Here is a 15,457-nt window from a genome sequence, read left to right as displayed (position 1 = left end):
AGGATTAATACAGAATCAAAATGCTCTCATGAAAGACCAATTGATAGCGTACCTAGAAAGCCATGCGACTTTCAATAGTAAGGTCTATGCATCAATTTTTTTTTTTTTATAATCAAAATATAGTTGAGAAAATAAAATCAAATCACATTGATCAAATTCAATAAGTCAGATTCTCCAAGTTCTGTCAGACAGAAGAGCCAAGCATCATCTGTTGAATTTGTCACAGAACTTACAAGGTTTCCAAAAAGCCAGATGAAGAATTTTGCATGTACAGACTGAACTATGTACAGTATTTAGGATCTTAACTAGGAATGGAAACTTTAGAAGATCTATAGAAAAGTACAATTTTTTTATACAGGCCTGCGTTTATTTTCCTGTAAATATAAAATTCAGAGGGAAAGGAAGAAAACATATTGCTTGTCTTATCAACAGCATCAAAACATGCACCAGAAACTTATGAATACAATGAAAGAGAAACCAGCAGCATTCAGCTGAGGGGACTGGCCTCCATTTTCATGTCTAGTAGCTTCACAGCATCTATCTGTGTGGATAAGAATTGTTACAGAAAATCAAGAGTGTGAAGAAGAAGTAAATTTGAAAAAAAAAAAAAAGTTAAATAGTTGATAAAAACATGAAAAATAAAGTATCAAAAGGAAAACAGTGACAGTAGGACAGAAAAAAAAAAGATAACAAAAAATTAATATTGACATTGTGCCAATTATTCCTATTGTTAAAAGTGTGTAAATTTCTAATACAATATTTTCCTTACTGAGCTACAAAGAATTTTACTTCCACTCTCAGATACCTATTTAAAAAAAAAAGTTTACGGTCATGTATTATTTTTGAAGCCTCTGCCTCTGTTCTCTGGCAAATTTAGTGAAAACATCAACTACATTCAAAGTTATCTGAAGACACAAATTGATGGATTTTTGTACAGGTATACATACACACATAAATGGACAGGCAGTGTGGTCACAAACCATAGGCTGAAAATCAGGCCAAAATGTTATTACTGAAGAATCAGTACAGAATATAATTCTGCAGTCTTTTCCTGGAAATTTAAACTGGCAACTTAAAAGCCACAAGTCATGACTTTTAGTCCTGGCTCAAGTACCCACTGGCAGCTGTTTTAGCTTTTTCTATGGAAAGAGACTATAAAAGATGATGACTACAAATCCCCATGATTCTCCTAATTTAACTTTTAATGATGGAACATAACTTTTCCTAGAACTAAGTACCAGAAGCCAACTGCTGACATTACCCCATAGCTAACTCTGCCTCAGAAAGTGGCCTTGCTCTGAAATAACATATTGTACCTGGAAAGGGCTTCTCTTCAGCTGAGCTACACATGGTCACTAATGACTAATTTTGGTTACCAGCAGTTCTGCAAAATGCTCAAGAGGGAATATCTTTAGTCTTTTCCTTGCTCATTACCTACAGAATTGTTGACTAAAGTTAACAAAACAGACAGTTTATATCTGCAAAAGCACAAGGGTTATTGATTATGTACTGAGACAAAAAATACCACAAATAGAACTGAAACCCAACCTGGCCAGAAGAATGCTGATGTTGCTACTGAAGTGAAAGTGAGGAAGAAAAAAATCTGGCTTGGTTTTATGTAAGAACAGCTGTAAAGAGAAATCTAGAAAATAAACATAACAGAGATATCATTGCCTTTGAAAATGTAAGGATAGGATCAAGAGAGGTGAGGAAATTTTGAGCAAGGATCAGGTCAGGCAATACTTAAAAAACCCTGGATATACATAAGTCCATGAGCTCTGATGGGATGCACCCACAAGCGCTGAGGGAGCTGTCAATGCAGGGCTATTCTCAATAATCTTTGAATGATCATGGAGATTAAGAGAGGTCCCTGAGGACAGGGGAAAGCAAATGTCACTTCTGCCTTTAGAAGGGGCAGGAAGGAGAGCTCAGGGATCTACAGGCCAGTCAGCCTCACCTCAATCCCTGGGAAGGTGGTGGAGCTACTAATCCTGGAAACTGTTCCCAGGCATGAAGAGCTACTACATCAGATGTAGCCAGCATTGATTCACAAAGGCAAAGTCATGCTTGACCAAGGTAACCTTCTATGATGAAATGACTGGCTTGATAGATGAGCGGAGAGCTGTGCATATTATCTGCGTTGACTTCAGTAAGGCTTTCAACACTGTCTCCCTTAAGATCCTCGAAGAGAAGCTGTTGATACATAGGCTGGATAAGAAGACAGTGAGGTGGAATTGGAAACAGGCTGAATGGCTGGGCCCAGATAGTGTTGATCAATGGTATGAAGTCTAGTTGGGGACCAGTGACTAGCTGTGTACCCCAGTGGTCAATACTGGGTCCAAACCTGTTCAACATCATCAATGATTTCGATGATGGGGCAGAGCGTACCCTCAGCAACTTTGCTGATAACATAAATCTTGGAGGAGTGGCTGATACACCAGATGGTTATGCTGCCATCCAGAGGGACCTTGACAGGCTGGAGAAATGGGCCGACAGGAACCTTGTGAAGTTCAATAAGGGCAAGTGCAAATTCCTGCCCCTGGGGAGGAATAACCCCAGACACCAGTATATGGCTGGGAGCCACCCAGCTGAAAAACAGCTTTGCAGAAATGGCTCTGGGAGTCCTGGTGGACACCAAGTTGAACATGAGCCAGCAACATGCTCTTGTGGCAAGGAAGGCTAATGGTAATGAAAGCAGAGGCCTTGGTCACGCAAGCACGCTTTTATGTGATACCCTGACGTCGAGGCTTGGTTGTAATTAGGTAAAATATAATTTCAAACAGATCTGAAATGATTTGAAATCTAAGGAAATGCTTCAAAGGACACAAGAACTATTCAGATTGGAAGTTTATTCATAGTTACAGTAAGTCAACAAATGTTATGTACTTTTGTGGTGGTGTACAGAACAAGAATGAAGAAGGCTGCTTCTTGGCTTCTCTTAGCTGATGCCTTGTCAGGGTCAAGTCAATGCTTCTGGAGAAACGGGAGGTTACTCCTCCCTTCAGAGCTAGGGAGACTGTGCCCCAGGGAGACTCTTGCAGCCTATGGGTCAGGGTTGAAGGGATGTGAGAGACAAGGAGAGCACCTGTAGCAAGACAGTCTGCTGTTTGGCAGCAAGATGTGACAGGAACAAAAACCTACACCAGCTACACAGGTGGGATCATACAGAATTTTTTTCTACCCCAAAAAAGTCAATGAATTGCTTGACAGAGCAAAATTAAAGAAAAGGACTTGTCCATGAGAGAAAATTGTGAGCATGAAGGAGACATTTCTATTTTTCTGTACTCAGTAATTTTCAGCCTCTAGATGAAAAAGTTCATTATCCTAGCTTCTAGTCTAATAAAACACTTTCTGTATAGTTCAAAACCCCTATTTTGTCTGTGTAATACATCATAAAATGTACATACACAAATTCAAATACATATATATACACACACATACCCGAAGCATTGATAAGAGCTATTTTTATTTTTCATTCACTTTGACACCACTGGAGATGCTAAAGCTGCATTTTTGTAAAAACTACTGATAAAAATTATGTTTGGCATGAAGAATATAATCTTTGCTACTAGTGATGACGAGTGAAAATATCATGCATTAGATTGTCCCTCTTTACCTATATGATTTTAAGCATTGGTGACAGACATGCATTGGAAAAAGAGATGCACAAGGGAATAAAACTTTTCCAGGGATGTTAATAAAAAAAAATAATTCCAACAGTTCATGCAGTATTAGAAGTTAAGAAAACCCAAACCAACCAATATTGCAAAGTGAGAAAAATAGGTCTAAGGGCTTCTTATTATCCCCAAATGCTTTTCTCTTTTTCCCACTATTAAGAAGAAAAAACTTATGATAGGACACAACTTGCAGCCGTTTTTAATATATCTTCTGGCCTTCCAGAGAAACAACACTGACTGGATAAAAATCTTTGGAAGACAGCACCTGCATTAATCTTCTGCCACTAATTTCTGAAAATATATCTAACACTTGCAGAAAGTATCCTCTTTTTAACATCTTTCATTTCATCTTCTTTTAAGATTAATTTAATATAAAACTGTAGATGTGTTTTTAGGTTACAGTAGTAGTAGTTCAGAATGACAGCTGATTTGGACACTTTTGTACCAGCTGCAAGGTACAAAGACAGGATATCTCTGCCCTGCTGAGAAAGAGTAAATGGACCCATACAAAGGCACTGTAATGTCAGTTCCAGGAGCTGATGGAGTTTGGCTGCTCCCAGTGACACCTAGTCAGAGGTTTGTTATGGCTGTAGAGGTTAGTCTATGCTATCCTAACACCAATAAAGAGCTAAGAGCTAAGGCACACAACTCCTTTGAGAATCCCCTTTTTTTTCTCACAGGAATAGAAGCAGCTTAACAGTATAGAGAAGCCAGAACAAAATTTTCAAAAATATCGCAAATGAGTAATTAAAATCTGATAAAGACTTCATTCAGAGGCAAGCACAACAATGTTAGAATTGTGCCTGCCTACAAGTACTGCCAGCTAACATCCCTAGTGAGATTTTTGGAATATATAAATTACTACATTTAAGATTATGCCACTCTTTCTTCAAAGCATGATTCTTAAATACATGCTCATATGCCTAAGTAAAATCTGAAATACGAAGATGGAATCGCTGACTGCAAAAAATAACTCAAAAAAGTAAGAAGTAAAATTATATATACATAGATATAAAATACAGTAATGTATATATGTATACACATATACACATCTATGAATATATTTATACATACATTTGTTTAAGGCAAAGTGTTTTAAGAAGTTGGTTTGTTGAGTGTTTTTCAAAGTCAGTGTGAGGTTCCATTGATAAACCCTTCAGAAAACCAGGAAACTTTCATTAAAAGGATTACAAATTCTGAAGAACTAATAACAAATTTGAGTGATTCAGTGAATGGAGATAGTGTTACAGGCCTACGAACAAAATTACAAAATCAAGTCCATCTAGAGTTGGAGGCTGCTGAGGCCAACCATGTGAAATTTTAAAGAAATGTCTGTCTCATTTATACTCCTCACTGATGCCAGACAGCAATCTGCAGCCTCAAGCTCCTTCCTAGACCTAAGACCGCTAATGGAAGATCATCATATTGTGTTATTATAGAATTTGACTGCCAGCCATGAGCTGATACTTGCTTACACTTCCCTAGCAAGCAGAAGTTGTGGATTCAGTGCCCATAGGAGTTATAGGTAGGTTTTTGGCTTCCAGTCCCTGCCCTCAGGGATTGCTACTTCTGCCTTATATCCAATGGCTCTTGAAAGCATAAACAAGCTTCTTCTGCAGCAATCAGAACTAAAGTTTTATTTCTTGTGACAACTCCCATTTCCCTGGTAGGCACCTATCAAAGGACAATAAATGTATCCTTGCCTCCATCTCTGTCCAGTTCTCTGATTAATTGCATTAGCTTGCATGCATTTTCACCAGAATAGTATGTTAGGTATAGTTAACCATCATGATACTTAGAGGATCCCAAAATTCTCTTGGGATAAGTAATATCCATGAGATTGCACGCATAGGATCTACAGATAGCTTGGTTTTTAATTACATTTAGAGGAAGACAGAAACACTCTGTTCAGCTGAAGTGCCATAGACTAGGCACATACAGATGAAAACCTCTTTTCAGGCTTTGCAAAAACAGTTGACAAAGAAAATAATTAGTTCCACAATCATAATTGCAATAATGATTCATATAAAGAAGATCTGATGTTAAATAGTGTAACAGACTTCTTACAACTACTTATGGAGTTATGATTATGGGAGAGCACTGAAAGGAAAAAGCCCCCAAATACCTATAAAACTGTGTTCAGAGAAAAATATTCTATCTTCTGAAACTGAATTAACTAAGCTGCTTTCTACTTAAATGTTTAGAGAGCACCTATGTTGTAATTTACGGAGGCATATCATATTTCTCTCAGTTACAGCAGTTGTCGCAATAAAATGGAATACTTTAAATAATTATAACAGGTTAAAGTTAGATTGTATTGCAAAACAAGTAAGATTTGTGTTTCAAATATACAAAATTGAAAAATGGCTTATCCCTTCCATTTACCCAAATAAGGTTTTATTTATTTTTCTACTTGATAAATATTTTTACTTCCTTGGGACAATAAGCTTTCCTACATTTCTTTTTCCCTTTTCTTTTTCAATCATGTAGTGAAATTTTATTTCTGAATGATGGCAATCACAAAGACTTATGTGTTTAAAAACAAGTACACATGGCCTATTGAGGCCCTGAATTTCAATCAAAAAGCAAATCAACTCTCACTACTGCAATTCAAGTGCATAAACCAAATATTTGTACTCAAACTGGATCTGAAACTATTAATGAATTACAAATGCTTATTCCTTTCTATAAATGCAAGTAACAAAGCTTTTGATATCAACAAATTGCCATGGAATATTAAAAAATGTTGCAGAGATCTTGAGAAAATTTCCCTGAGAATATATTTGAGGAAAACTTGCAATAGAAACAAAATTTCAAGTCAATTATTTCAAACTTTTCTGATGACACAGTAGTCTATGACCCATTCAAACTCATTGCCACTTTACCAAGATCAATGTTAGTCAGATGCTCAGATTAAAACACGGGTATTGATATGGTTTACCTTTTAATATATTGGCCATTATGTTTATTTGGCAAGATTTTAATCTGATCCTAATACTCTTATAGTTTAATTTATGGCATACAGAAAATACTATGTTAGATGATTTAGCACCTGATTTTAAAATGGTAATGATGACACTGATCTAATTTGGAATTTATTATTAAAGATCAGCTCATATTTTAGATAAGTTTGAAATCTTTTCCTCATAACATTTGTTTTATAAAAATTAAAATAACCCATAATACATAAGAAATTACCATATTTTGGGTTTATTCTGAATGAAATAATTTTGCATTGTTGCACCAAAATATAACTTTACATTACAAAGCATTAAAACTTGATAAATTATTTAATGGAACAAACTCACTCTTAACTATTATGCAGTTTTCCTTAAAAAAAAATCCAGACCTTCCTGTTTACACACTTAAAAATATGAACAACATTTCTATAGATTTCAAAGCTTGTAAATAGGCCTAATACAAGGCTGTATGATCACCATGTTAGGGTGAATCATTAAGACGGTATCTAAACAAGACTATTTGAAGTCTTAACCTCATCAGACACTAAAATAAATACCTTTTATTACATGTGTATCTTGAAGCACAGGTAGAGATGGGACTGAAATCAAGAATTCTAACAACTAAGTTGCTTACAACAGACAAATAGGCAGTACAAGGCAATTTAAAAATGTATAGGAGGTATATCGTAAATACTATATTTCTTGTTAACTGTCATCATCTGGGTTGAAGATTCAATACTTGTTCTGTACTTACAAATTACTATTACTAAGAGAAAAGTAGGAAATGGGGTCCCATTTAGGGGTTTTGAATCAAGTCTTTGTTGATAATAGAGTATGGGGCCTCGGGCTTTGTCAGTTAAAGAGGACTTCTGTTACCTTATGTTCAACTACACACGTCAGTGTATTAAGAGTTAGTAAACAATTCATAGAAAGAAAACACTCTAAAATCAACTTACCCGTAATAATGTTAGGCTTTGGTGGCATGCTGAATTCATATAATGTTGGTTCAGAATAACCCAGTCTGTTGGCAGCTGTAATTTGTACTTCGTAACCCATAGTCCACTGAAGATGCTCTAAGATGATGTGGTCTCTACTACCCTGTACTTTTTTTTCTAGCCACTGGTCTTCCTTGTCTTTCTGTAAAGATGTAAATATTAGTTTAAATTCTCAGAATCTCTTGTGTTATTTGTCTAAACTATGAGTCTACATGATACACAGAAACCATGGAGTTTCATTTACAGAAGTTATGAACATTCAAATAATCTAATTTTGGAGTTCTGAGTACTCAGGCATTTTGTAATTTTGACCACCCCTAATCATGTTTCCACAATGTGGATTTAGGGATTTTGTAGGCAATCCCTTTTAACCTTTTGGCTTCAATTTATATTTTGCTCAAATACTGATGTTTTTCTTGGGGAACAGCAGGATAATTATTTACAAATGCTGCTAAGAATAAATTCTGTAAAAGGTTTATTTTATAAAGATGTTCCAATTACATTTTGAACAGTGTTTTTTTAAAGAAACTTGCCATTAAACCCATACTTGAATTGTTCATGAATGCAAGCTGTACTTATATCATACATTAGTTATATAACGAAAATATACACAAACTGTAGCAGTATGTGGTACTATAGTAACAATTTGCAAACCGGGTTGTATGCAACAATATAAACACCATTGAGAAAGTATGCAGTCCTATGTCTACACTGTAAGAGGATATAAGTAAATCATTAAGATGGTGTTCTAGAGAAAAAAAGGGTTCTCACAATTCAGACAATTACCTAAGACAAGTATACAAAGGGAAAAAATGAGGACTTCAGCTGCAATCTTAATTCTGGCATTTCATAAAATTGGAATGCTTACCTTTGCAATCACTCCTTTTAGTGCATAATTTATTTAATTATAATTTATAGAAATGAGAATTACAAAATAACTAATAGCTAAAAGGATAAAACAATATATATTGTCAAACAAAAAAGCCATCTTGTTCAAAGGAGTATCAATAACAGTAAGAAGCCATGCAGTCCTATTCTTACTAAACACTGAGTTACAATAAAGTGGCAAAAATTATGCTGAGAGCCAAATCCTAGCCATCCAACCCATACAGCAACACAGACACAGTCAGTGGATATAAACTTTCTGGGAAAAAAAACACCCTTCAAAGACAGGGAAGTTTAACTTTTTTTCTGCAGACTACCATACTTCTCAGCAGCTTATATTTAGGCTCTTTGCTGAAGCATCTTGCTCTTGACTGATAAAAGTGTCAAAGAAAATAGCAGCTGAATTAGACAGTTCAGGGCCCAGTCATGTTTCTTATGCATGTTTCATGCCCCCTTAGTCTTCAGAAAATAGAGTGACAGACTAAACTCCCTCATGTGCACAGCTACAATAACTTATTCGCTATCAGTGCTGAGTGTGATGGGTTTTCCATACTGACTTCACCTTTTGTTAAACTCTTTCTTGCTTCTTCAGCACTGGCATTGGTACTGACCGATGATAGTCCTGGGAATGATTAAAATACAGTAAAACATCTTTGCAGGAACGTTTGCAGCAGGGTAAAAGTGCCTACTTGGTGCAGCAGTAGACCAATGAAAAACATCAGAATGGTAGTCACGTTACAAATCATGAAAGAACCTAAATACACTGGAGTAAAAGTAGTTTACTCATCATACAGTGAAACTGGTATTATCTGTCAAGGAAATTTTCCCATATCCTTGTAGAAAATTTCTGTTGCAATCATCTGATATGCCACTGAGTGAATCCACCCATATTTACATTCCACTGAGTGAATCCACTTATATTATCGCTATATCAAACTACTTTTACAAAATATATTTTTGTATAGCACTGCTAAAATAAAAGGCATTAATACTGATTGCAATATGCATATGCAAATACTCCTTAGTAATATTAGGAATAGCAATGTTATGTAGCACTATATTTTAATGGGTGTTTAAGTTGGTGAGGTTTGGGAGAAATCAGAAGAAAAAAATAATACACGTCAATTCCAAAAAATATCAACATGAGAGAAATCAGAAGATCCATACATGAATGTGGTGTGTGCACATACAACTGTGTGAATATACTGGGGAATTCCAAAGACATTCAGAATCACAGAAGGAGAAAAAATTTACTGAATTGGAAAATAAAAATTCAGGCTAATATGGTTCCTGCAGGTGGAAAAGACAGCATTGCAAACAGATATATGACTATACTTTGAAAACAAACTGTAGAATTATATGCAATGAATAGAATGGGCTTAAGATTTGGAAGGAAAACTATACAGATTTCTATATGAGGTTGCTCTTCTGCAGATGCAAGAATAAGTGAAAAGGCAGTTGTACCACAGTTTGGTCAGGTGAAGAATAATGAAAGAGCTGAAATGTAACAGGATACCTGCATGCTATGCCAGAGAAGTGACACCCTAAGTTTAGTTGAAAGGAAAGCCAACTGGGTGGATTGAGATAAATGAAACAAAGTCCAAGCCCTGAGCTCAAAGGCAACAAAATGTTTTATGAAGAGTGACAAACACAAGTTAGGAGGAAGAAGAATAAAGAAAGTATCTGGAAAGCAAGTTGTCTTCTTCTAATGATAAACAGATTAAGTCTTCCAGAATACAGTCTGCTTTTGGCATCTTAAAGAAAAAAAGAAAAGAACTGCAATATCCTTTATTATAGTTGTTATTTCACATGCATTTTCAAGTACTTTTTATGAGGTAGAGCTCAATAATGTGTCCAGATTTATTTTACTATTAGTGTAGAAATGAAAAGAGAGCCAAAACAAGAGTTTGTCAGTTAAATCTTCCTACGAATCTCCCTGTTTATGCTAAGACCCTTTAATTGGGAGCTTAAGGAGCAATAAATGGAACTACAAAAGAACACTTCATTCTTTATTAGGCTGTTCTATTATTAATACTGCTTAAAATTTATAGAAAGCTCCACATATGCACAATGTTCTACAACAAATGAAATAAACTTCTAAATCACAAACTACCATCTAATTTGAGGGGTAAGTCAATACAAATGTCTTCAATAATCAATTATTATTAGCAGTTGTGTCATTAATATCCAAATGCAGATTTTCAGAAACTGCAATCAGATCTGCAACCTCAGAGATTAAAGTGTTCCTTTATTTGCCTTTTGTTTTGTTTCATATAATGTGGAAATACTCCTTTGCAGAAAGTCACTGATGCTGTGAGACTAACCAATGACTGGCAATTTCTGGGGATCTTGCTGCCCACTTCCATTACTCTTAAGCCTTAGATTCATATTGTCCTCTTCCCAGTATAAGTGTTTGGTTGAAACAAACTGTCGTGATTTAACCCCAGGCAGCAACTAAGCACTGCGCAGCTGCTCACTAACTTCGCCCTGCCCCCAGTGGGATGGGGGAGAGAATCAGAGGGAAACAGGTAAAACTCGTGGGCTGAGATAAGAACGGTTTAATAGAACAGAAAGGAAGAAACTAAGAATGATAATAATAACAACAATAATAAAATGATAATAATAAAAATAAAAGGATTGGAATATACAAAACAAGTGACGTACAATGCAATTGCTCACCGCTTGCTGACCGATGCCCAGTTAGTTCCCAAGCGATTCCCCCCCAGGCCAACTCCCCCCAGTTTATAAACTCAGCATGACATCATATGGTATGGAATATTCCTTTTGGCCAGTTTGGGTCAGCTGCCCTAGCTGTGTCCCCTCCCAACTTCTTGTGCCCCTCCAGCCTTCTTGTTGGCTGGGCAGGAGAAGCTCAAAAATCCTTGATTTAGTATGAACGCTACTTGACAACAACTGAAACCATCAGTGTGTTATCAATATTCTTCTCATACTGAATCCAAAACATAACACTATACCATCTAATAGGAAGAAAATTAACTTTACTTTAGCTGAAACTACAACGCCACAGACTAATGACACTAAAAAAAATAATATTATTATTTCTTATTTCCATGTGTATTGGACTTAAAAATAAGCACCAGCCAAATCTCAGAAGTGTCTAAGAGCTAGATATGTAAGACAGCTGTGAGTAACCTAATCACCTAAATACCCTGACAAAAAAAAGAGTAAGCAAAGCAGTATGAAACTCCAGTCTACCATGACTCGGCTGCTTCTCAAAACTGAGGGCACATCTGACAACAGTGGAAGTAAAGCCAATCCACTGTTTAGGCACCTAACTATTTACTAGTGTAGAAAATAACATCTCTCTCATTAATGGTCATTTTACATTGTACCCAAGTTCACTTTCTCTGGGAGCTCATAAAAAGTGAGGAAAAGTGATTAACCCCCTTTAATACTTTCCTTTATTCTCCACCCTCCCTAAATTGTTGTGCTGAAAGTTCAGCTCAAACTGACTTGTTATTACGGTGGTCCCTGTGATAAAAAAATGGGCAGGAGATGCCACACTCTCTTGAAAGCTTGCAGGAAAAAATATCAAGAAATCCTCACGAAGACAACCTCACAGTTTAAAGCAATGACTTCACAAGAATTCATTACATTAGGATGGTGCTTTGTAGGTCTGGGTAATACAGGACAAATACTGAACAAAACACAAAATGGCTGATAACGTACATAGTGTTAAAATGCATAGAAAGTCCGAGGATCTGGCAGGTAAAGTGGAACTTAGAGATGCAAAAACATTTAACTCTTTTATGGTAGGTATACCAGAGTGGGAGTAAATGAGAAAGTATCTCTTTTTAAATGATTCATATTTACAGAGGTTTTTTTATAGAACCTATCATAAAGGAACAAAATGAACACAGCCTTCCATCAACACAGTAAAACAAGAATGGAGCACATAACCTATTAGTCAAACACTTGTCAATCCCAAAATTCAGAGCATTAATATTAACACTGTCACAGGTCAACATGGTTAACAACTTTCTGGCCTGCAAAACTAATTGCTCCTCTCACATTTCCTCCAAACATCATTGTGGATGTAAAAGTAAAAAATAAATACTGATACTTTTATTTCAAAACAGGATTTTAATTATTTTTTCTTTTTTTCTATCTAAAAGTTTATAACTGTAAAAGATAGATATTTTAATTATTTCATTCTAATTTTAAATTTTTACTGAAACTTGGCCTGCCAGGGCAAAACAAAAAACAACCCCCTGCCCCCCTTTTTTTTTCTAGCTTACTGTTGGCATTCTGTGACCCGAAAGTATAGAAACAGAATTCTGTTTTCCAATCACTATGAAGCCTATTTCAATACTTGATTTTAAGTATTATGAAGTAATTCAGGATACAATACCAAAATCTTAACTGAAGGCTGGGAACAAATCTCTTCAAGATAATAGTGATACATATTTACAGAGAACAATGATCAGCATGTGCAGCTACAGAATATCCATCACAGTCAAAATGCACTTGAGTGGTAAGCACAAACTTTTGTTTGTAACTATGAGAGTCACTTTTAAGTGATTATTCCTGTATGGTGATCACACATTGTTTGCATTCTCTTTCTGGAGCTAAGCTTAACCTGTGTTATAGCTGCTTTGTAGCCTGCCTTTCTCTTGCAGGTCTGTGCCTGGTCACCCACTTGCCCTGATCTGCTGTGGCAGTCTTTCCCCTGTATCCCAAGTGCTCCTTCCTCCTGGCCCTCCTTATCAACTCACCTTCCCCTTAGTCTGCACAATCTCTTCAACCCTCCCCTCTAGTTTTTAGTCTGGTACTATAGTACTTGGTAAATAACACAGTAAAAAACAGCCATTTACAAATTCAGTACACATTTCCACATACATAAAGCTTAACATCCATTGTGCAATACCAGCACCTCATCATGTGTTCCCCAATCAACTTTAATAGCACCATAAGCAGGAACAGCCAAAGGGGAGCTTGAGTTGGTCCCCATTAAAATTACACAGTTACTATGAGAAATGTGGTTGGGCAGTCACCTCCTGCATCAGACAGGACACATGTCTAGGGAATCCCCATCACCACTCTTCCCAGCTGGCTACCTGGGAACAGTTTTCCCTTGTCTTTCTCTCTCTCCTCCAATTCTTTCCTAAGGTAACTTTGAAATCAATGTATGCTATCAGCTTCAGATTCCATCAGTGAAGCTTTGTAAGACTGTCTTGACTTCCTTCGTGCAACAGCATAAATCAATTTGAGGCTGCTACTCATAAAAATTGCATAGTACCTACTTCTCTGGAATACAGAACAAAATGTGAAGCTTCTTATTATCTCATTATAGTTAGTAACTCCTGCCCATAATATGAATAAACTGATGTTAGGAAAGCAATATTTGACAGAATGAAACACGTAATTTCCAGAAAAATAAAACTTACCAATTGCCCTACACCAGGCTATAATATTGCTATAATATCTTAAAGGCTGTCCTTCTCCCAATGAAAAAAAAAACAACAAAAAACACCAAACACCCAAAAAACAAAAAAACCCAACTGTATAAAACTTATATAGAAAAAGCCACTGATGTATAGCTTGTTATCGAATATGCTTTTTAAACATGCAAGCAAATACATTGGTCCAGGTGCTACTAATGAGGCTGGCAAGAGTTCTAGGAAAGCTAATTAAATATGACCAATGGGGAAGATAGAAGAGAAGCAGTCAACAGATAATTAAGAACTTTAAATAGCATCCATTCATTCTGATTAAAACACCAAAAATATATTGTAGTTTTTTGTTGTAGGAAGGCCTTTAATTTAGTCAAATTGCTTTTTCAATTGGAAGCTGAAGGAGATATGGATTTGAGGTCCAAGTAAAAGCTATCTTTTTCAGTAACCTATTAAGTTTCCAGTTACTGCTTAAACTGTACATTTATCTTTCAACAATACACATAAAAAGTGGTCTTTTCTTCTATAATATTGTACCTTAGTTAAAACACTAAATCAAAATCAGGTTTCAAAAAATATTCAGGATAGATCCAAAATCTTTTATCTTACTTAAATCACAGAAACAGAAAGAATTCCTTATACTGCATGTATATACTATATCCAAACAGTTTATTTTCTTATCTTGTCAATTATAAATACCTAGAGGCATTGTATTCTAACTAGGAAGCTCTATCTCACAAAACTGCATTGTATCTTGTGTTGCATATTTTACTAGCCTCTCTCTCTTTTACAATTTCTTTTCTTTTATGCCAACTGTACTCACTAGACTGAAAGTCATTTAAGAAGGTCAATTAAGATTTAGGGATCAGTGATATTAAAATAACTGCTGGTTATTCCCTCAGGCTATTCTTAAAAGCTCTAGCAAATTTTTCTCAATTGATTTGGACCTAGCAATCTTCTTTGGTTATACTTAGTTTAGGAAAATCATTTTACATGCCAGGTTTAGCACTTGCATAATCCCAGAACTATCATAAAAAAGTTACACTATAGGAAACATCAGGAAATGTGACAAAAACTATTACCAAATAAGAAACTGGCTTTTCCTTTTTGGGAACAGTAAAACAGTTTCTGCATTTAATTTCTCAAAGATTGCTAATTTCTGTTAAATACAGTCCTCACTATCTTCTGTTTAACATGTCTAAATATCTGATGTTACATTCCCAATCTCTTTTAGACTCTCTAAACAGACATGTAAATCTGTTGTTACACTCTGTAAAATGTATTTTTACTGGGTCTAGTCACATAAAAGTTGTATAGTCTTCCTAAAAGAACACAAAGAAGTTATTACAAAATACACACTTTTTAATTAAATTCATTGCTTTTGCCAGTTCTATAGTTACTTTTTCAACCCAATCATTTCTAAACATAGTATATCAGGAAAGTAAAGCTATTTTAGGTACTTTAATAATTTTTAAAAAATCCACATTTTGTTGTTGGGTTTTTGGTTGGGTTTTATTTTTGTGTTT

The 15,457-nt window shown here is 35.5% G+C and overlaps 1 protein-coding gene across 1 annotated transcript in view; it reads right to left on the bottom strand.

The window, feature by feature from the left end:
* Positions 1-15,457, bottom strand: part of NCAM2 (neural cell adhesion molecule 2) — a 322,614-nt gene that overhangs the window by 17,572 nt on the left and 289,585 nt on the right. Inside the window, exon 15 of the mRNA XM_049824891.1 lies at positions 7,594-7,774. Coding sequence (XP_049680848.1) covers positions 7,594-7,774 — 181 coding nt within the window. The remainder of the gene's footprint in view (positions 1-7,593; positions 7,775-15,457) is intronic.

Source organism: Accipiter gentilis, chromosome 21, assembly GCF_929443795.1.
Source record: "Accipiter gentilis chromosome 21, bAccGen1.1, whole genome shotgun sequence".
In the NCBI taxonomy this organism is placed as follows: Eukaryota; Metazoa; Chordata; class Aves; order Accipitriformes; family Accipitridae; genus Astur; species Astur gentilis.
The sequence above is the reverse complement of the archived record's forward strand: the minus strand, read 5'-3'. Positions and strand labels throughout refer to the sequence as shown.